Source organism: Rhipicephalus microplus, chromosome 5 (assembly GCF_043290135.1).
Source record: "Rhipicephalus microplus isolate Deutch F79 chromosome 5, USDA_Rmic, whole genome shotgun sequence".
Taxonomy (NCBI): Eukaryota; Metazoa; Arthropoda; class Arachnida; order Ixodida; family Ixodidae; genus Rhipicephalus; species Rhipicephalus microplus.
Window position 1 is genome coordinate 156640988 of NC_134704.1, and position 21269 is coordinate 156662256.

The window sequence follows — 21269 nt, forward strand, 5'->3', positions numbered from 1 at the left end:
GCCCTCCTTCGACGCAACGACCGGACGAGGACCATTCCTGTTTTGCAGTGTTCTCCGACAGCAGAAAGATCGTTTCTGCTGAAATCGCCGTCTTAGTCGACAATCATGCTGTCAACGCCCTCGTCGACACCGGTGCCGACTATTCTGTAATGAGCGCCACACTGGCATCTGAACTGAGGAAGGTTACCACACCGTGGCAGGGACCCCAGTTGCGCACGGCAGGTGGCCATCTGGTGACGCCTACTGGCATGTGCACGGCACGCATTCGAATACGTACGTCGACATTTGCGGTATCTTTCCTCGTATTGCGTGTGTGCTCTCGGCCAGTCATTCTAGGAATGGACTTCCTTCGTGAAAACGGTGCCATCATCGACCTCCGTGAATTACTTGTGTCGTTCGAGGATCCTTTTTGCGCTGCAACTGACAGTACACAATTCTGGAAAAGACTGCTCCGTGTTACCAACGATTCTCTGACTCTCCCACCTCGAAGCAGCCTCTTTGTCAAAGTAGAATTGGGACAGGACGTGTCTGACGCGGTCATTGCAGAGGCCAATTTGTCTCTCCTTATTTCACGACAAATCTGTGTTGCCCGAGGAATCATTCAACCTAGCAAAATGCATGCTCACCTGCTGGTCACGAACTTCAGCGACGAATATCGGTACCTAACGAGACACACTGCCATTGCATATTGTGAAGAACTTGCCGATGGCGATGGTTCGTCCACGTTAGCTTCATTTTCATCGAATGGCCACCCTGACGAGGCCTTCGCGAGCACTCTCGACGTAAACGAGATCTCGAGACTGCTTTCTGCTCAACGAGAAAGCCTTTTGCGTATACTCAGCACATTTCAAGACTGCTTTGCCACTACGTCAAAGGTTAAACAGACACCACTTGCTCAGCATCGTATCATTATGAAACCCACCGAGAGACCCATCCGACAACATGCCTATAGGGTGTCGCAAAAAGAGGAAGATGCTATACGTGACCAAGTCCAGCAGATGCTTGTAAAGAAGGACGGTACGTTGCGTTTTTGCGTTGATCACTGTAAGCTGAACAAGGTCACCAAAAAGGATGTTTATCCTGTACCCCGGGTAGATGACTCATTGGAGCGTATACGCAACGCCAAATATTTTTCCTCCATGGATTTGCGTAGCGGCTACCGGCAAATCGCAGTGGATGGGCACGACCACGAAAAGGCGGCGTTTAATACTCCCGACGGCCTGTACAAGTTTAAAGTGTTGCCTTTCGGTCTATGCTCAGCGCCAGCTACTTTCCAAAGAATGATGGATGCGGTCCTCACGGGGCTGAAATGGCAATCATGTCTTGTTTACCTTGATGACGTCGTGATCTTTGCAGACACGTTTGAACAACATGTCCAATGCCTTCATGCAGTTCTTCAGGCAATCAGAACAGCGGGGCTTTCTCTCAAACCCGAGAAATGTCATTTTGGATATGAAGAACTGAAGCTCCTTGGTCATGTTGTGAGCCATGCCGGCATCCGCCCAGATCCGGAGAAAACCCGCGCCATTGCCGCCTTCTCCGTGCCCACAAATAAGCGCGACCTACACCGATTTCTGGGGCTCTGTGCGTATTACAGGCGCTTTGTCAAAAACTTTTCGAAAGTGGCTGAACCGCTCAAAAAGCTTACAAAAGACGCTCATTTGTTTGGGGTCCCGATCAGTGCCATGCGCTCGAAACCCTCCGAAACCTCCTCCATGGTCCACTTGTACTGGGTCATTTTGACGAAAGCGCCTACACGGAATTACACACTGACGCCAGCAACGTTGGACTAGGAGTGGCAAAACGACGTACAGCGCGTGATCGCTTATGCGAGCAGAACGTTATCTCCAGGGGAGAAAAACTATTCTGCAACCGAAAAGGAATGTCTCGCTGTTATCTGGGCCATAACAAAGTTCCGCCCATACTTGTATGGCCGCCCATTCAGGGTAGTTAGCGACCACCATTCCCTTTGTTGGCTCGCAAATCTCAAAGATCCCTCGGGCCGTCTACCACGATGGAGCCTTCGGCTACAAGATTTTGATGTCACCATCGTTCACAAATCTGGGCGGAAACACACCGACGCCGACTGTCTCTCATGTGCACCGGTCGAAAATGCCAACACTGACCTTGAAGACGACGACACTTTTCTTCCTGCTGTATCAGCGACCCGCTTGGCTGAGCAACAGCGTCATGACTCGAAGCTCATTCCGCTCATTGACTACCTGGAAGGACGCAATGCCCACCCTCCTCGAAGCTTTGCATGCTCGCTATCTTCCTTTTGTTTCCGCGATAGAGTGCTTTACAAAAAGAACTTTCATCCTACACAAGCTATGTATTTGCTTGTTGCGCCAGCTACACTTCGTGGTGACATTTTACATGCGTGTCATGATGAGCCATCGTCCGGACACCTCGGCCACGCTGCAACGGATTCAACGCTCCTACTACTGGCCACGTCTCGTAAAGACTGTGAAGCACTACGTTCGCACATTTCGCGACTATCAGCGGCGTAAGATTCCACTTTTACGAGCAACGGGACTACTGCAACCGATAGGCCCACCAAAGGTGCCCTTTCATCAGATTGGCATGGACTTGCTGAAGTCATTCTCCACGTCTTTGTCTGGAAATTGGTGGATTGTGGTCGCTACCAACTACTTAACACGCTACTGTCAAACAAAGCCACTTCCAAAAGCCACCGCAACAGAAGTCGTCCAATTTTTCGTTAACAGTATCGTCTTACGTCATGGTGCGCCAGCTGTCAAAGTGGCACAAAACATCGTAAAACAACGGCTTACCACCCGCAAGCAAACGGGCTGACTGAACGACTCAATAAGGCAATTGGAGACATGCTGTCTATGTATGTGGACATCGATCACAAGAACTGGGACGCCATACTTCTTTACGTAACATTTGCGTATAACACTGCTGTTCAAGAAAGTACCGGGTCCACACCTTTTCGCTAGGTTTACGGTCGCGAGGTCACGACGATGCTCAACGCCATGCTCCTGCCCGACAACTTAGGAATATACCACACGGATGCCGCCAAATTCGCGCAGTGCGCTGAAGAGGCCCGTCAACTTGCTCGTCACCGTAATCAACATCACCAAACCGCAGACGCGCGCCGCTACAATCTTCGTCACCGTGAAGTTATTTTCATGCCTGGTGATGAAATCTGGGTGTGGACCCCTAATCGACAGCGTGGCCATTCAGAAAAGCTTCTTCGCCGCTATACTTCGGCCCTTACAAGGTCGTACGACGTCTCGGCGACGTCACTTACGAGGTTCTCCCACAAGGCAATTCGAGACGTTCCCGTTTCACCCCACAAACTGAAGTCATTCACGTTTCACGGCTCAAACCATATACTTTTCGTGCTGTGAATCACCAGTGAGTGACTGACTTTATTGGTAACTTCACGTCTTTCTTTTTGTTTTGTCTTTTCCTTACATTATTTCTTATTTTTTCTTATTCTTCATTTAACTCTTGACTCCACAACCAATTACGTTATCCCGCCTTACGCCATTCATTTTGCTTGCATCGTAATTTTCGTCTTATTTTCTTTTTTTTTTCTTCATGTACAGCATCGAGACGATGCTTCTTGGGAGAGGGGGTAATGCCACCATTGATGAACGAGCCGCTGTGGCTAATACTCGTTTTGGGGCTGCGAAGAAGAGAACATTTTCGTTGCTCTGGTTCAGGTGAACTCCTGGCTGTAGGTCTTGTTTTGCTCGGGACATTACTGTGTAAAAACACGCAAAAACGAGCCCTTAAGTATATACTTCTTTCCTCAATTCATTAACGAGGGTCTCGTACGGGCAGACTTAGTGCCTTTAGGTTGTATACGAGGGACTGTAGGTCAGCTGCCCGCTCGTACTAAGTTCCCGTGCTACGTGACGCCAAACGGGCTCAAAAGAGTGTGCCACACTCGCCGCCATGGATACTGGTGGCGCTAACTGACACTCCCACGTTTAAATTCACATATAAACCCAATAAAGTGGCTGGGCGGATAGCTGCCGTGGTAGCTCAGTGATAGAGCATCGAACGCGCCATTCGAAGGTCGCAGGTTCGAATCCTGCCCATGGCAAGTTATCTTTTCACCCACTTTTTTTCGTCATATTCACATTACAATTCGGTCTAATATCTTCCCCTATACTTTCCTAGGCATTCTTAAGTATTTACTTCTTTCATTATATATATATATATATATATATATATATATATATATATATATATATATATATATATATATATATATATATATATATATATATATATATATATATATATATATATATATATATATATATATATATATATGGGGGGGGGGGACACGAGTCGGGAAAAAATATTGCTCAGCTGAGACCGAGTGAGCTCTGAGCGAGATACACAGGGTGCCCCAGCTATCTTTAGCCAGAGTTAAAAAATATGCCGACACATGCAATTATGACGCGACGAAATGCATGTTGCTGACCGTCGCCTGGAGTCAGTCAAACTATTTTTTGTGTTCTAAATTGGTGTTAAATTAAATTTATTGTTTAGTTAGATCTGTTGAAATAACTAACTTTGAAGGAATGAAGATAGATAAAGAGTTTCAATGAGGAAGTTGTAGATCGCTTTGCAAAACGTTTGATTAGACAGTTTTTAACATTACATTTGTTAATTATTGTTTTCTGCTAATTACAAATGCCCACGAAATAAAAAAATACCACGTGACTAACCCACTGGGGCGCCCACGCGCGCTGCGATTCTGGTGCTGTCTAACGTTCCGAGTAGGAACCATATGCTTCCCTCGTACGGGTTCATGACACCGATAAGCAGTCACAGCGGTTATCGCGTTTGTGGCTAATAGCAAAACGTGTTCGTGGCATAGCCACCACCATCGTTGCAGTATAGTTGCTAAAGAAGTTTTCCTAGTCACCGCCGGGCTAGATAAAGCCCCTTGATCTTGGGAAAGTACCGCCACCGCGCGCTCGACCTCCTCTCTCCCTCTTCGCCCCCTTCGCGTCCTCCCTGGTCTCCGACATCTTTTCTGCACGATGATTGGTCTCCTTCGTGGTTGCCCTTAAAGACGCGTGGATCTTGCGCTTTGCTTGTGTTTTTCTTTTTCGCTCGCGCCATTTTTCACCGACGTTTCTCGTAACAAATGTAGCGCACGCTTTGTTATCTGTGCTTTGCGTGGGCGCTATGCAGCGCTCTTGCGTCTATGACTGCAACAACTACAGTGAAAATGGTTACGCACTTTTAATGAAACACCAAGGTGAAAACGATGGCTTGCGCAAGCAGCAATGGCTGCACAACATCGGCCGAAAAAACTTCCTTCCAACAAAGAACAGTGTTCTTTACGAGGTAGGGCACCTTTTTTATTGCTCGTATCAAAGCATCGCCGAATGCTGCATTTGAAATATTCTTTCGACCTGCTCATCAACATACGTTTTTTAGGGAAGCTCCTTACGCCGTGGATCGTATGTCCCGTGTCGTCGTAGTAGCCAGTTGCATTGCATTGGATGTCAATAAAAACGGTGTCACAGCATATCCACGGAGTGAATGATGATGAGTGGGACGAAGCATCCATCAGTCCGTCCATGTTTCCGTGTGTCCATGCCTCCATTCGTCCGTGCGTTCGCCTATCTGTCCATCCACACACTTTGCCCCACTCGTCATCATTCACGTCATGGATATGCTGCGATTTTTTCTCGGCTATTTGTGGGTTACTTCCGACAGGAGTTGTCATCAATATGCTGAATTACTTTGTTAGAAACAAGAAGAAAGTTGAATCGTTCAACGTTTTTAAACAAAATTATGTCAGAGAATGTTGCCTTAAATGTACCTTGTTGCGTTCAGGCAGCCACTTCTAGGAGTACCCGCCGTAAACGTTATCGATCATTGGCATCCATACTTGCACGAACTAGTAGTTCCGCTTGTTATACTCGGCCACAGCATTGTAATTTCAACGTTAAAGCAACCGCGTTCTATAGGAAAGTTTTCAGCTACTTGTACGTGAGGAATGCCAATACAAAATGGAGAAAGCAAAGCAGAAAATAGACAAGTAAATACTTAGAGAAGAGCAGGGGGCTAAACCAAAAAGAACTATCGGCTAAGTAGAAGGTAAAAGAAATAGAGACCGACATGTGGAGAATCGGCATAATTAAGAAGTCCGCACTAGAGATCTATCAAACTTTTAAGCAGGGAATTGCCAAGGAAAAGATCTATGATAATACTCAAGGTAGTTCTCTAGTGTTTGAGGCCAGGACGGGAGTATTGCGAACCAAGACTTATCGGGCCAAATACGATGGGGGTAAACACGGTATGCAGTGCATGTGGAGAGGAGGAAACTGCGGAACATGTGATAACATTCTGTAAAGGGCTTCACCCTATTGTTCAGGATGATGGCCCAGAGTTTTTCAAAGCACTGGGATTCAGGGACAGCGAGGGCAAAATAGATTTTAAGGGGTAGAAATAACTAGAAAGAGGTTATCTGATTGGTGGCTAAAATCAAGGCACGAGTGAAAATTAAATACTTCACTGCAAAGTACCAGTCCTGAACTTCACTATTTAAAGCGAAAAAAAGATAAATCTAGTTGTTGGTTCACTAAGTATTACGGCTAGGTGGCGTTAGCCGCCACCCGATCTAAAGGGTACAGCCATATCAATCCATCCACCCATCCATTCATCCTTAGAGTAACTGTATATGGTCCATTAGGTGCCGTTACTCTAACATGCCTCGATGCACTCACTAGCCTTCGCTGCAAGGATCGAGACTCTAACGCAGCACTTCCAGAATACAATTCACCGTTTTTCTCGCGCTGAAGATCAATTAAACGTTTTGTTTACTCTCTCTACACGCAAGACTATCGTCTTTCGATGACATTTGCAGTGAAACATGCAGATACGGGGCCAATTTTTATGTTATACTATACATAATAATAATTCAAATCTAAATTATTCGAACCAATGCACTATCAACTTTGAATCTGAAATTCACTATTCGCATTGTAGCAATGGCAATTAGATGCAGATATGCTGTGAATGCATTTCGTGCACGAAAGAGGCATTTGGGTTGTTCCGGCGATATTAAAGTTGAGTGGCAGCTGCATTCTCACACACCACGGCTGGATTACTCTGGCGATGTAGAAGACCCACTTGCGCTTGCTTTGTGTCAAGTTTCAGGATCAGTTTACTGGCGGTGATGAGCTGGAGTGGTCAGAACTTTAACAATACTGGGCTTGTTTTCACCGCTTACCATAGCCAAACAGTATCACTATATTATATCAGCAATACCTTAGAGTACCTACATTTCTGTATCATGATATATTTCAAAAATATATTAGTAGCGCAGTAGCGAAATGTATTATAAATTTATTGATTTTATCATATTGGTACTATACTATTTCATTATTATTATTCATCAGAAATGATTTGGCACGCTTGAAAATGGGAATACTTTTTCTTTTTTGTACGAAGCCAAGAAAAGGCACACCCATGTCGTGAAGTACTCGATTCCGCTGACAGCAGAACAGTCATCAGTATATTTCAAGTCGTTATTTTTCACGGCTCGTGCAGCAGATTAGATTTTTTAAGCAGGCAGGCTATTTGCAAACTTCGTGAACCTTATGTTGAAACCAACCCGACAATGTCTAGTGCACAGCATACTTGAGGAGCTGCTGTTGCCTTCTCAGCAAAGCCGATTTTCTGTGCAAAATATTTGTACGCTTTCCCTGCAATTATTCATGTATATTAGTGTATTTAGTGATATGCTTCAATGCACTCCAATATTGATGACAATATTTTACAGTACTTTCATTCATGCAGAGCATCAGCGTCCCCAAATAAAAAGAAAGAAGCATTGCAGCATCTCTATCCTTGTATCTGCATTTCGGGATACTTTCTCTTCGTCTTGCAAATGTATTTCTAAAATATCTAGCTACGTTAAAGACAAATGTATCTCAGTCTCTGTATTTCCGGGCTCCCGTGCATGTATGTCTGTATTTCGGAATATTTCTTGGAGCATCTCTGCCCAGCCCTGCCACTTACACTCTGTTGCTACTCAGAGAGCCTTCACTTGGAGAGGCAAAGGCCTATGTCGCTAAGCCTGTCGCGCTGCACCTGTTTGCTGTGCTCAGGGTTTGCGTGGCATCGACGCTGTCTTTCCAGTAGCGGTTGCCAATGAGTGCACACTGATTAGGCCCTAAAGGTGTGCCGATGGGAGGACGAATCCCATGCCTGACAAGGTGATGGTGCACGGCGCCGGAGTGAGCCAGTGGTTTCTGAAACATTTTTAGCAATTTCTGGTTAAATTATACGAATTACTTCGTGGCTATTTTGTTAGTTATATTTTATTTTAAACCATGCTTTTCCCTTTAACACAGTTTTGAGCATTGCTAGTTTTGTTTGAGGCCTGTACTGAGCAATTTATTGTGAGCATAACCCAACCACATGAATTGTATGGATACGCGACAAGCCAGAAGCTTAAAGCGTTATGCACTTATAAAAATTTACGCAACTTCGGACAAGTAGTGCCATACTTTAAGGAAGCGCAGTGTTGGTCATCCTTCTTTGTTTCCCTTGTTTTCTCTTTCCTCTTCTCTTTTTTCATTTATTTGTCTTTATTTCTATTTTTTTCTTTCTGTCTTTTCCCTTTGTATCTCCCTATTTTTCACTTGCTTCATCTTTTTTTTTCTTTTTATATAAGTGGTTTTGCCTGTGTTACACCAAGCAATGACAGAATACGACAGCCTGGGTCCCTAAAGTGCTCTACAAATTAAATGCAAATCACCGGCATATCCCTCAAAGTGAATTATGTTAGAGGAGCTTACTCGGAGATGATTGGGTAATCCGCAAATACTTTGTACAAATTCCTCTACCATCAATTAAACACATGACAGGTTTGCATTACAGCATGTCCGCCTATCTTCTGCTTCAGTGGCCCACAGCTCCACGTTTGCTTGACGGGCAGCCCTCTTCACTTCGGCCTCACATGCTCTCACAGCAAGGTCTTGGCGGTGAGCCCGAGCTGCTGCTGTATTGCAAGCCCACCATGCTGCTGCCTTGGCTTCAGGGGTATTCGTGCTGCAGAGCTGTAACGAACATGCTGCGGAGAGGTAACGAAGAGTCTTCACTGATTGAGCTCCCAGCGATGAGAAAGAAACTGCACCAAACGCAAGTGCTGTATGCAGGTGTGCCCCTCTAGAGGTCATCTATCTAACATGCAGCGCCACCGTTTGCTTGACTCGCGAGAGCGAGCACATTGGCGCCTCTATTGGAAGCAAAGAGAACTAGTGTACAGGCTGCCAACAACGGACAAGGCGCGAGCATAAGAAGCTTGATGAGCAAGCTCCTAAAAGGCCGTGTCAGTGCCTAGCAGCCCTGCCCCACACACAAAGCGTGACAACAGTTTAAATTTGTGAAATAGATTTTTCTTCATTTTAATCGAACACAATGATACAGTTGAAAGCCATTATATGTACAGAAATGCAGACACAGACACGAGAGGAGCTGCTTGGCTCATCACGCATAGTATAAGAGAGGTCACACAACCCAGACACCCGCCACTCACCCAAAGCACTCCACATGCACAGTTTCAAACAGAAATAAACGCACAGCACACAAACGGACATAAATGTGACTGACTATGCTGCATATCTTGCAGATGTTGACGTGGCTACCTGCCACCATGACTACTGATCATCTCCCTCCACCTGGATCACAGAATATAAATATGGAGCGTGAATCAGGTGCTTACTGCAGCACCAATTCCAAGCAGATGTGTGGGCCTGTGAACTTGGCCTGCTTGGCCAAAGAAAAACGGGAAAAGCAGCAACACACATGAACAAAAAAAAAAGTCTTCATGATCACACAGCTTCTTGAAAATGAACTGCAGCGTGTTAAAGAAAATTGCACGATCACAACGCTCATCCAGTTGTGCAGTTCCTCTGGTCCATCCGTCGGCAATGACTAACTCTGACAATGAACCACTTGTGCGAATAGCGGCACTGTCCGCTTTGTTCAAATTCACCTGAGCAAAACAAGGCCATGCTTGGAGCACTCATGCTTACAGAGGTGAACTTGTCATGAACACAGTTGTACTGGCGAAAATTCTCGCTAAAAAAAAAACAGCCTATTAGATAAATCACTGGCCTTCTTAACGCTGGATTGTCTGTCACAACAAAGCGGAGTTTCCAGCGTATCTATCGAGGACACCAATGTCATGCATGTTGCATGTGCAGCTCACAGCTACGGCACCACACGTCTATGTCACGTCGAGTCATGTTCTCAGAGATGTAAATACTGTGCGTGAGAAAGATCAGAACAGCTGCCAGACTATGGTGCATACGTATAGAAAGGCAGGGTTGGCTAGGAGAGGCCAGCACGACTAGGACGACGAGGCAGGGACATCGTTTCTGGCTCGGTTCCACTCTAGGGCTTGTTGGGCCTCTGTTGTGACGCGCGATGTCTTGAAGAGGACGGGACAGTCGACTGACAAGCAGACACTGCCGGCCTGAAAGCCCATGCAACTGTGGCACACGGTCTGCAGCTCAAGCAGTGCCTTCTGGACACGCTGCACCTTGCCGCCGAGGATGAGCGCTGCATAGGCAGGGTCTGCTTCGCAAGAGGCGCACAGCTGTCGCGACTCCGCCTGTCCACCGCATGCCAGGCACAGCTGGTTCACCACCACGTAGGCGGCCATTGTACCTGGACGCGGGGTAGACACAAAGCGAGGCCTTGGAAGCTCCTCGTACCTGCAACAAAGCACACCACTCACGTTCTGTGCACCAAGGTACGGCATTTTATGAGTTATTGAACATTGTGACATATTATTGATCACAGTGACCAATTAGAATTATGAGAGTAGAAATGGATAAAGGGCACCTTTTGATTCTCTGTCTTACTTGCTTAAAAAACTAGGAAAAAAACCATTCAGTGATCATGAATAAGTAAGTCGATCTCATGGACATTGAATCAATGATCACACATTCAGCTTTCCCATTAGACTCGCAAAGTAACACACTCCTCATATGTGTTACTCAAGTACATCCATCACAAGGAACCTGCGAGGATTCGGCAGATAGGCGGGAAGGAAACTAAGGCACAGCACCAAAGCAAGAAGCAAAATTAGAAGGAAACATCAATGCCATCTTTTCTATTGCCGGCACATGTTGCAAAATTGTAATTCCCCTAAATTGATTCATATGCTTCAAAAGTTGTGATACAGTTGACTCTCGTTAATTCAAACTTGAAGGGACCTCTGAATTTTGTTTGTATTATCAAGGAGTTTGAATTATCAGAAGTTCTCAGATAGATGACTTTGGGTCAAGTGACACTATGCATTATGATTAGGAAATGATTTTATCACACTTAAGAAGTTTTCAAGTGTTTTTAAACCCTAACTGCATGCAATGAACAGAAAGCAGAGGAGTAAGGTCAACAAGCTATCTGGCCAATAATGTCGCTGTTCAGACCTTTTAAAGAAATCATGAATTGCCCACTGCTTCTTTGATATAGGTATGTGCCTTCAGTACAAAGCTCTCTATACCAGTTGAGAAGCATCACGGTTTACCATGGTTTGTTTCAAACATTTGTTTCCTGGCAAAGCCTTTTTTCATTAAACGCCAGAGGTGCTTACTTTTCATTTTGAGACTTAGGATTACAGTCGAGCCCACATATAACAGCCCTACTTATTAAAATGAAATTTTGCTTAAAACGAACATTATCCGTGTGACCGTGAAAATATGCATTATTTCAATGGCACAAAATTTCAAACGAACATCTACAAGCGCCGCCGATCGGTTACAGCGAATGGAGTCGACGCTCTGCCGACTTCCCGGGAAACCACTTTCAACCACTGATCAGGCATCGACAAGGTGCCCATAGATTGCTATTGTTAAACGCCGACCCTGCCTCCGTGCCCCTCTAGTTGCCGCTTTCCCTGACTCCTTCTTGTTACGCAGCTCTCCGTCCTTTGTCCCCCCTCCCCGCTACTCTGCATCACCAGATGATGAGCCCTGTGTTTTCCCACTGCCACCGATCTTTCGAAGACAGGTCGGCCATCTCCTCTCAGTTTTTGATTGCTGGTACTGTCGTTGGCATCGCCGGCCTGGAGTGACCAGACCATTTGCCAACATCGTTGGCCACCGACTGTATTCAATCGCCTGCGTCTTGTGTTATTGTATCGTTGTAGTGCCTGCGCGTACACTACCCGACTGACTCCGATGATTCGCGATTCGTTTCGTGTTTAGAACCTGTTCTCGCTCACTTCACACTCGGCTGAGCATGCCCACCTCACTTGTGCGGAAGTGTAAAAACGGGTGTTATTTAGGCGGAACGAATCGTGAAATATCGAAGTCTGTGAGGCCACTCAAGCCCACCCGTGCAACAAAACGATTCTTTCACCTCTGCAAGCTAGCACTCTTTCGAGTTTTTCTACGCCTGAGTTGCACGTTTTGCGGACCTTTCAAGCAAGCTACCCGACCTGCATCTTTCCCGTGTGTTTTGATTTTCAAGGTCGACTTCTCACCGTATCCTCTCCTCTCTTCACTCTATCGCAACTCCTTGCTCTTCTCTCGCAAATCTGCTTTCCTTTCTTGATCACAACTCCTTCCCCTGTCTCCACTGCTCTGTGATGCCAGCTACACTGGCTCAAATTCAGAAGTTTTGTTTTCCGACTAGAAACAGGCCTAGAGCTGCTCCACGCATTTGGGCATCTGTGTCGCATGTGCGCGTCCTGCTCGCTCATGGTGTGCGTGTGTGGTCAGGATGGCGAACGGGAGGCTTTCCATGCTTTTTTCCGTTGTTCAACAAAACATCGAAAGTGTGTCCGCTTGGTTTGGGCGTAATCCACGCGTTAGGTGCCATGTTGTGGAGCGCTTGCTCATAGCTGTTGACCCCCTGGCAGCAAACTTGCCGCTTCGAGCATCCCAGTATTCAGCTGTGGAGTTGGTGAATATTTTTGGCGGCGGTGACGGCCAAATGCGCGCGAAACTGTTGTGGTGACGGGCACATGTGCGCAAAAACCGAGCCTGAAGCTTTCGAACACGACCACTGCGGCGGCAATTTGTGGAAGCGCATTGTCGACTCTGACATGGGAGAGTAAGTGGGACCTCTGTTGCGATGGTTTCATTATGGCCGATGATGATGCCAACACTGAGGAATCATGCACAGATTAGGGCATTGTGAATGAAGTACACGGCAAGAGAATTCGAGTGCGAGAACAACGAAACTTTGGAGCCAGTGTCTCATGCAGCATACGCCACGGGCCTCAGCGAAGAGCATGTTGCTCTTTGAAATAAACTCGAGACTGCCCTTATCGCTTCCGCTCTTCGAAACACGTGCATCACGGACTTTTCTGGGCAAAAGATTTTGTTTTCCCTCGCAACTTTTTTAAAAGCTGTGTTTCTTTACTACAAACTTCGGGATACAGCGAACGGATGCCACGTCAAGCTCAGGTTCGTTATGAGCGCTCTCGACTTATGTAAGCGTGCAAATTTTTAAATAGTAGTGGGAATGCAGCAGGTATTTTTTGGTATGCAACTACAAAAAGTACAAATTAATGGAATGATAGAGTTTGATTTAGGAGGCTTTTAAGTACAATGAGAGAATAAAGGACCCACCAAAAATTGAATTTTACTTGAATTAATTGAAAGTATGAAGTATCAGAGTTTGAATTATCGCGAGTCTACTGTAGTAACAATCTTTATCCAAGACGACGCAAGTTTTCTGGAATGTTCAAACAGAACATTGCTTTCTGGAATGTTCAAACAGAACAGGAGGCATAAAAGATCGACACGTTCACTACGGGAGTGCAGGTGGTAGAACAAATGGCACTGTTCTCTCCTTTTCTCATTGCCATTGGGCCATGCCTTATGTGGCCTAGAAGGCTACCAGCCACGTGCAGACATGTTCCCTTTCATAAAGATGATGAATCTGTTGGTGCTCTTCGGGTAGCTTGCACAGACAGCGGAACCAGATTTCACCCAAATGTAGCATTGCGACAAATATCATAGTGAGCGTGGCAACACTCACCACTGAAGGCAATCGGCACCAAGCAGGCGAAGAACACGGTTGAGCGCAGGACCAATTACACGTGCCACATAGTAGTGGGCATTGATGCGTAGCTGACCAGACAGCAGGTCTAAAGGTGACCGCACAAGCTCAATCAAACGCTGGCCTGGGTGCCCGTAAACCACCACATAGGGGACCCGTTCTCCGACGAGTGGCTCAGCACGAGGATCACGCCGCAGCTGGCGCCTGCAATAGCCAAAATACAGCAGACGGTCATCCACTGTTAAACCGTAATAAAAAAGACGGATGTTGGCAATACTTTGCTATATAAAGGTTTTCGTTACATGCAGTTTTACTGAAAAACCAATAAGTATTACGAAAAAACAAAATGGGCATGACTTCTGAACAATTTAACCCTTAGATTTATCCTAGGAAAAAAAAAATAACTGCATGATTTTGGCTAGTATCTTCTTCGTGTACTTCTCAGAAGCCCGAAATTCCGGACATGCCTGATTTCCCGGACTCATATGTGGCACTTTGATTCCCCATAGAGTCAATGTATTAAATGTATGAAAATTCGAATGCTTATAGCCTCCGCTATCCAATTTTTCGGACTTTTTACTGCTAACCGCAAACTCGAAGTAATCATAAATGCCGCCATTTTGGTTGTTTTGATGCCTACGAACCCACAAAACTCGCATTGCAGGTGTGGCCTAGTGTGGCCAGCAGCACCGCGCCACGGCTGCCATACCATCCAAGCCGAAATCGCCGCAATCGCCGCAATCTAGCGCACGCCGATTCATTGCCAGCCGTAGCCTAGTCAAACCTGTGGTCAAACCTCACTGTTTTCGTTCATGTGTTGTTCTTCTGTCAGCTCTGCGGTAGATTGTGCGCTGCAGCGCACTATCTTCAGTGTTCACGTTTCCTGGGCGTCAGCAGCCACCGAGTTTCTAACTGTTTGGCACTGCACTTTTCATCAAGCAAATTCACCTTTAACAGCTATGGCACCAACTGCTCCTTCATCTTTGTCAGTGCCTTCAAAGCGCACAAATCCCCCTCGTAGGCTTACAATAGAAAAGAATGCCGCCATCATCAAACAGATCCAAAGTGGCCGGTCGCAGGCAGAGGTGAAGACTGAGTTTGAAATTTCAAAGCAAACTCTTTTGAACTTCATGAAAAACAAGGCGGAGATCTCGGAAGCGGCTGCCAATCAACCGGGGCTGCAGAATGTGAGTCAGGTTGTTTACTCGAAGCTCGAGGAAACGTTCCTCCTGTTGTTCAAAGCCATGATGACCAAGAAAATCACAGTGTCAGGTGACAACCTGAAGCAGAAGGCAAAGGTTTTTACACTTGAGATGAACGTGAAGGACTTCAAGTTCAGCAATGGGTAGCTTTGCAATTTCAAGAGCCGCAATGACTTGAAATTCAACAGTATGTGTTTGGAAAACGGCACTGTCGACGATTCCCAGGTCACCAAATATCGGAATGAAAGGGTGCAGTCCTTGCTTCAGCAGTTTCTACCTGACAATATATTCAACTGCGATGAAACCGGACTGTTTTAGAAGCTGCTGCAAGAGTAAACGCTTGCATTTGCTGGTGACCCATGCCATGGTGATAAGCACAGTGAAGAGCGGCTCACTGTCCTCATTGGCAGAGACATGTCAGGCAGCAGGAAGCTTCCGTTGCTTGTGATAAGGAAGTCAAAGCTTCTGAAATGTTCCAAGGTGGCAGTGGCTCTGCCTGTACTCTATGAAGGCAACAAGAAGGCATGGCTGATGCAGTAGCTACTCAAAGTGCATGTCCGCAATCTGGACAGAAGGTTCAAGCAGCAACATCGAAAAGTTCTGCTGTTTGTGAATACTGCGCTGCGTATGGCCACATCAAGGACCTAAAGGCTGCACAGGCTGAATTTCTGCCGCCGAACAACACCACAGCTATCCTGCAGCCAATCGACCAAGGCGTGATTCGCAACTTGACGCTGTTGACCCTAGGCTCTGCCGTCCGCATGCTTGCAGAATCGTGGAAAGCGGTCATGCAAGAGACTCTTAGTAATCGTTTTTGCCCCGCAGACTTCACACTTGACGCCGAAACGGCCGTCTCGACCTGAGAGGACAGTGTGCGTGACAAACTTCTGTCCATCGACGTTGCTTTCAACGATCTGCGTGCTTACAGCGTTTCGATTTCAGCTGGGATAACCTTTGACGGCTTCGCCAATGCTTACGAAGACCTTGAGCTTCGTGCGGAATCGACCGATAACAAAGTCATTCGTCAAGTTGCGGAGCATTCCGACGACTCAAAGATCGAAGAGGCAGCGCCTACAGAGCCAACGAGCTGGGAGTTCAAGCGAGCACTGATAACACTGTCATCGGTGTACAGCAACAGCATGACGTTAGCTGAATTTAAGGCAGACATCTTCGCAGAAATGTGGAATGCCATGTAAAAAAAATCTACCGCTTTTTTGGGCCAAAGAGTTGACCAATGAGGTAATGCCGGCATATCAAATTTCTTTTCTTCTTTTTTAAATAAACGACTCTTTTCAGAACCATCTAAGTAACACATTTGCTAGATTTCAATGAGGATCTTGTAATCCTGCTGTGACTCTGTCCGTCAGCAAAATATACTTGTGAAAAAGGTGCGTTTTTGCGTGCATTCATTTTTCTAGACTGCCCAATTTTCCGCACGTTTTTGTTGTCCCTGAGGGTCCAGGAAATTGGACGGCGACTGCATAATGAAGCGATTCTCCAAAGGAGTTGAATCATGCAATGCACCTTCACCAGTCTATGTGCCGGCAGCGCGACGCAAGAAGTCCGAAGCATTCGTCGCACTTCTTTTGCAGCAAGTATGGCTGACAGTGAATTTTTCTCTGAAGCACATTTCTCCTGTTCGCGATGTTGCACTATTTGAACAAGCGCCGCATCTGACATTTCTTGCAGACATACAGTGCTTGATTCTAAAATTTGAAAAGGCTGTTGGAACATGAAAAATGTTCACTTAAAACCGGACTTTATCGGAAAAAACTGAACTGTAAAAGATTTAACCAGCGAGGTTCACTCCTTTTTTCTGAATCTATCAGCAAACACTGAGACTTAGCAATGTGCAAGGATAAGTTATACATAAGAAAATGCGGCACTGATGTAAACAGTGCTTCCATACCTTCATACACAGATACACAGCTCTGCATATTCCTTAGATGCTGGAAGCCTCCAGTCTGCCGAGGACCTAATGTTGGCCTTGTTTGTAAATATCATACTCTGTAAGCTCCTTGGCATGCTTTATACAGCGGTGCTGTCAAACCTCTCTTGCACATGTTCAAGTGTGTTGACAGGGGTGGAACAGGGCACATGAGTTTGAGAGCACTCCTGGGAACAGGCAAAAGTGCCTTTTGTAGCAGGCTTGGAGGAGCCAGAAAGAGGTTTCCGAGCAGGCTTGGAGCAGCCAGAAGGGCCTTTTCGAGCAAAGCAAGTTTAGAGCAGTAAGAACATTCAGAGCAGATGTTTCCCATTCAAAGCACTTGTGAATTGTTGCATGTGTAGTGGGGAATTGGCAAGGCAATGATAGTGGGACCATCGCTGAGTGCGAAGCGCGAGCACGAGCTGTAGACACTGGACTGCCCGAGCATTTGTTTCTGTACCGGCTGTCTGCCTATTACCTGTCGTCGCTAATAAACCCCCTTGCAAAGTGGTGGAAGTGTGCTGGGTACGCAAACCTGGAACTTCGAAGCCGGAAGCTGCCCACTACATCAGCAATGCCTGATCAGACGACCGAGCAAGGCACCACCCAGCAAAGCACGGCCCAATCTCAACTGGTCATCGTGCCTACCACCCTGCGCCAACGAGATCCGCCCTTCTTCAGTGGCACCGAGGACCAAGATGTGGAGGACTGGTTGCAGCTGTTTGAGAAGGTGAGCGCCGCCAACAAGTGGGACGACCCCTCGAAATTAGAGTATGTCCCATTTTATCTCAAAGACGTTGCCAGCTTGTGGTTCACAAACCACCGCACTGAATTTATCACTTGGGCCGGTTTCAAGACCACCCTCGCAGCTGTGTTCGATCGCCCCGCAGTGCGCAAGCTGCGTGCTGAGCAGCGCCTACGCGGACGTGCACAAAGGCAGGGCGAAAACTTCACAAGCTATATTGAAGATGTAATCGATTTATGCCGGCGCTTCAACCCTGAGATGACCGAACATGACAAGATCAGGCATATCTTGAAAGGCATAGACGATGATGCCTATCAAATGTTGCTGGCAAAGAGCCCAAGTACCGTATCCGAACTTGTGACCTTGTGCCAGAGCTTGGAAGAGATTCGGAAACAACGTGCAGCAGTTCGGAGGTCGACGACTGCAGACGACTCTCTCGCTGCCCTGGCCGTCGGTGGTGACAGCTCCCTGCTGGAGCAGATAAAAGAATATGTACGCGAAGAGGTCGCACGACAACTTTCATGTCTCTCGTATCTGCCGACCACCGAAGCACCAACGAACCGCCTAACGCCGACAATAAGACAGGCTATTCAGGAGCAGGTCTCCGAGGCGTTGCCATTACCTACGCCTGCCTCTCAACCAACGCCTGTTGCCGCGCCACTGACTTATGCGGCCGTCGCGGCAATGCCTGCTGCATCTCGTCTGCCAATGTATACGCCACAACCTGTGCGACCGTCCACCGCGCCGTTTCCACAGCAACACGCCGGAAATCCTTGGCGCACCGCTGACAACCGGCCTATATGTTACTTTTGCGGAATTCCAGGTCACGTTGCACGTCTATGTCGTCGGCGCTTCACAGTTAACGCACCAAGATATCCTAACTATTTGTTTCGACCTCCATACCACGCGCCTCACGTACCACCTGAAGTTCACGAACGCGATGCGCAAACTGCTTCCGGCGCCCGAACATTCGCTTCTAGACGTTCTACTTCCCGCTCGCCTTCACCTTCACCAAGTCGTCGTTCCGTGTCGCCTATGCGTCGACGACCCACCTCCATTGAGACGGAAAACTAACTGCCGCAGCTCCGGAGGCACGAGCTGCGTCATCGTCTAATCGTTCAAGTCCTCGCCTGTCTCCTGCCAATCTTATCGATGTAATCGTCGAAGGTGTACGAACACTCGCACTCATCGATACCGGTGCCGCGATATCTGTGATTAGTGAGAGACTCTGCCGCTCTCTTCGTAAAGTGACGATGCTTTCTCCCGTGGTTTCTCTTAGTAGTGCGAGCGCCCAACAAATTGAGCCCGTCGCGTCATGTACAGCAAAAGTTGTGATTCGAGACGTGTTGTACACCATTGAATTTCACGTGTTGGCTTCTTGTTCCCACGATGTCATCCTAGGATGGGATTTTTTATCACGTCATCACGCCGTCGTGGACTGCGCTCGGGCCGAAGTGGAGCTGTTACCGTTTGGTGATGCGCCTTCTGTTGATGCGGCCGTATCTAGTGTGGCTAACCTTGTCGTCGCGACGGACATAGACCTTCCTCCTTTCAGCGCCCAGTTTGTCCCTGCCTGCTGTGCTTCACTTTCTGACGCTACCGCCCTATTCACGCCATCTGACATCTTCGGTAGCCGCCACCACACATCGCTGCCATTCGCCGTTCTTGAGCTTTGTCAAGACACTACCGGGATATTTATTTCCAATCCCAACTCGTGCCCCCTCAGTTTGCGCCGCAACGAGACGCTCGGCCACATTCAGCTCATCGATGAAGGTACTATCGTGCCTGCCGATTTCTTCGACACCAAGCCGAATATGGAGCTGAACGCGTTCGTTCCTCACTTTGCCTTGAACAGCGTGTCTACCGATGCATTTCACCATTCTATTGACAGCCATCTCGCCCCGGCTCAACGAGAGCAGCTTGTTACCCTGCTGCACGAATTCAAGCGTTCGTTTGACTTTCCCCAAGCGGTGCTAGGAAGAACAAACACCGTTGTGCACACAATTGACACAGGAAAGAGTACTCCTTTGCGCCAGCGCCCTTATCGTGTGTCACCAGCGGAGCGTCGGGTAATTGCAGAACAAGTAGACGACATGCTACAGCGCGGAGTCATCAAGCCTTCTTGTAGTCCTTGGTCTTCCCCAGTTGTACTCGTCAAAAAAAAGGATGGTTCAGTCCGGTTCTGCGTAGACTACAGGCGCCTAAACAACATTACGAGGAAAGATGTTTACCCTCTTCCCCGCATAGACGACGCTCTCGATTGTCTCCAAGGTGCAGAATTCTTTTCCTCGCTTGACCTTCGCTCGGGTTATTGGCAGGTCCCAATGGCTGAGTCTGATCGTCCAAAAACGGCGTTTGTCACACCGGATGGCCTCTATGAATTTACCGTGATGCCATTCGGACTCTGCAATGCGCCTGCCACATTCGAGCGAATGATGGACAGCATTTTACGTGGTGTCAAATGGAACATTTGCTTGTGCTATCTTGATGACGTTGTGGTTTTTTCACCCGATTTCACTTCGCATCTCACTCGTCTGCGCAAGATTCTACAGTGCCTTACAAACGCCAGGCTTCAGCTTAACCTGAAGAAGTGTCACTTCGGGGCTAAACAACTCACCATACTTGGTCATGTCGTCTCGAAAGCCGGCATTCTTCCCGACCCTGACAAGCTTCGTGCTGTTGCCGAATTTCCTAAGCCGACTACTGTTAAAGAACTGCGGAGCTTTGTGGGCCTGTGCTCCTATTTTCGTCGCTTTGTCCGGAACTTTGCCTCCATCATCGCTCCACTCACCAAACTCCTTGCTGGCCCTGCAGATCTTTCGAATTGGACAGCAGCCTGTGACGAATCCTTCGCAATACTGCGCCGACTTCTTACCTCACCACCCGTACTGCGCCATTACGACCCTACTGCGCCAATCGAAGTACACACGGATGCAAGTGGCGTTGGCCTTGGTGCAGTACTCGCGCAACGCAAGCCAGGGTTTACGGAGTATGTGGTCGCCTATGCCAGCCGCGCCCTCACTAAGGCAGAAGCCAACTATTCTGTTACGGAAAAAGAGTGCCTCGCGATTGTGTGGGCGTTAAACAAGTTTCGCCCCTATTTGTACGGCCAAACTTTTGATGTGGTAACTGACCATCACGCACTCTGTTGGTTGGCTTCGCTAAAAGATCCTTCCGGCCGCCTCGGACGTTGGGCACTACGCCTCCAGGAATTCGACATACGTGTCGTCTACCGATCGGGGCGAAAGCACTCTGACGCAGATGCGCTTTCACGATCACCCGTGAAATCCGATGATACGGATATATCAGCCCTGGACCTTCCCCTCTCTGCCGTCAGCGTCACAGACATGCCATCCGAACAGCG

The 21269-nt window shown here is 47.3% G+C and overlaps 1 protein-coding gene and 1 non-coding gene across 3 annotated transcripts in view; one reads left to right on the forward strand and one right to left on the reverse strand.

Annotated features, from left to right (window-relative positions):
• Positions 1–4006: 4006 nt before the first annotated feature.
• Positions 4007–4078, forward strand: TRNAA-CGC (transfer RNA alanine (anticodon CGC)). The gene has a single exon. It is a non-coding gene; the product is annotated as a tRNA-Ala (tRNA).
• A 5307-nt stretch (positions 4079–9385) lies between these two features.
• The window catches only part of PolZ1 (DNA polymerase zeta catalytic subunit), a 282317-nt gene continuing 270433 nt past the window's right edge, over positions 9386–21269 (reverse strand). For both annotated transcript variants that reach the window (XM_075896104.1, XM_037424966.2), the window contains exons 31-32: positions 14011–14235; positions 9386–10730 (exon numbers count right to left, since the gene is read on the reverse strand). In XM_075896104.1, the coding sequence (XP_075752219.1) occupies positions 10364–10730; positions 14011–14235 (592 nt within the window). In that variant the 3' untranslated portion in view covers positions 9386–10363. The remainder of the gene's footprint in view (positions 10731–14010; positions 14236–21269) is intronic.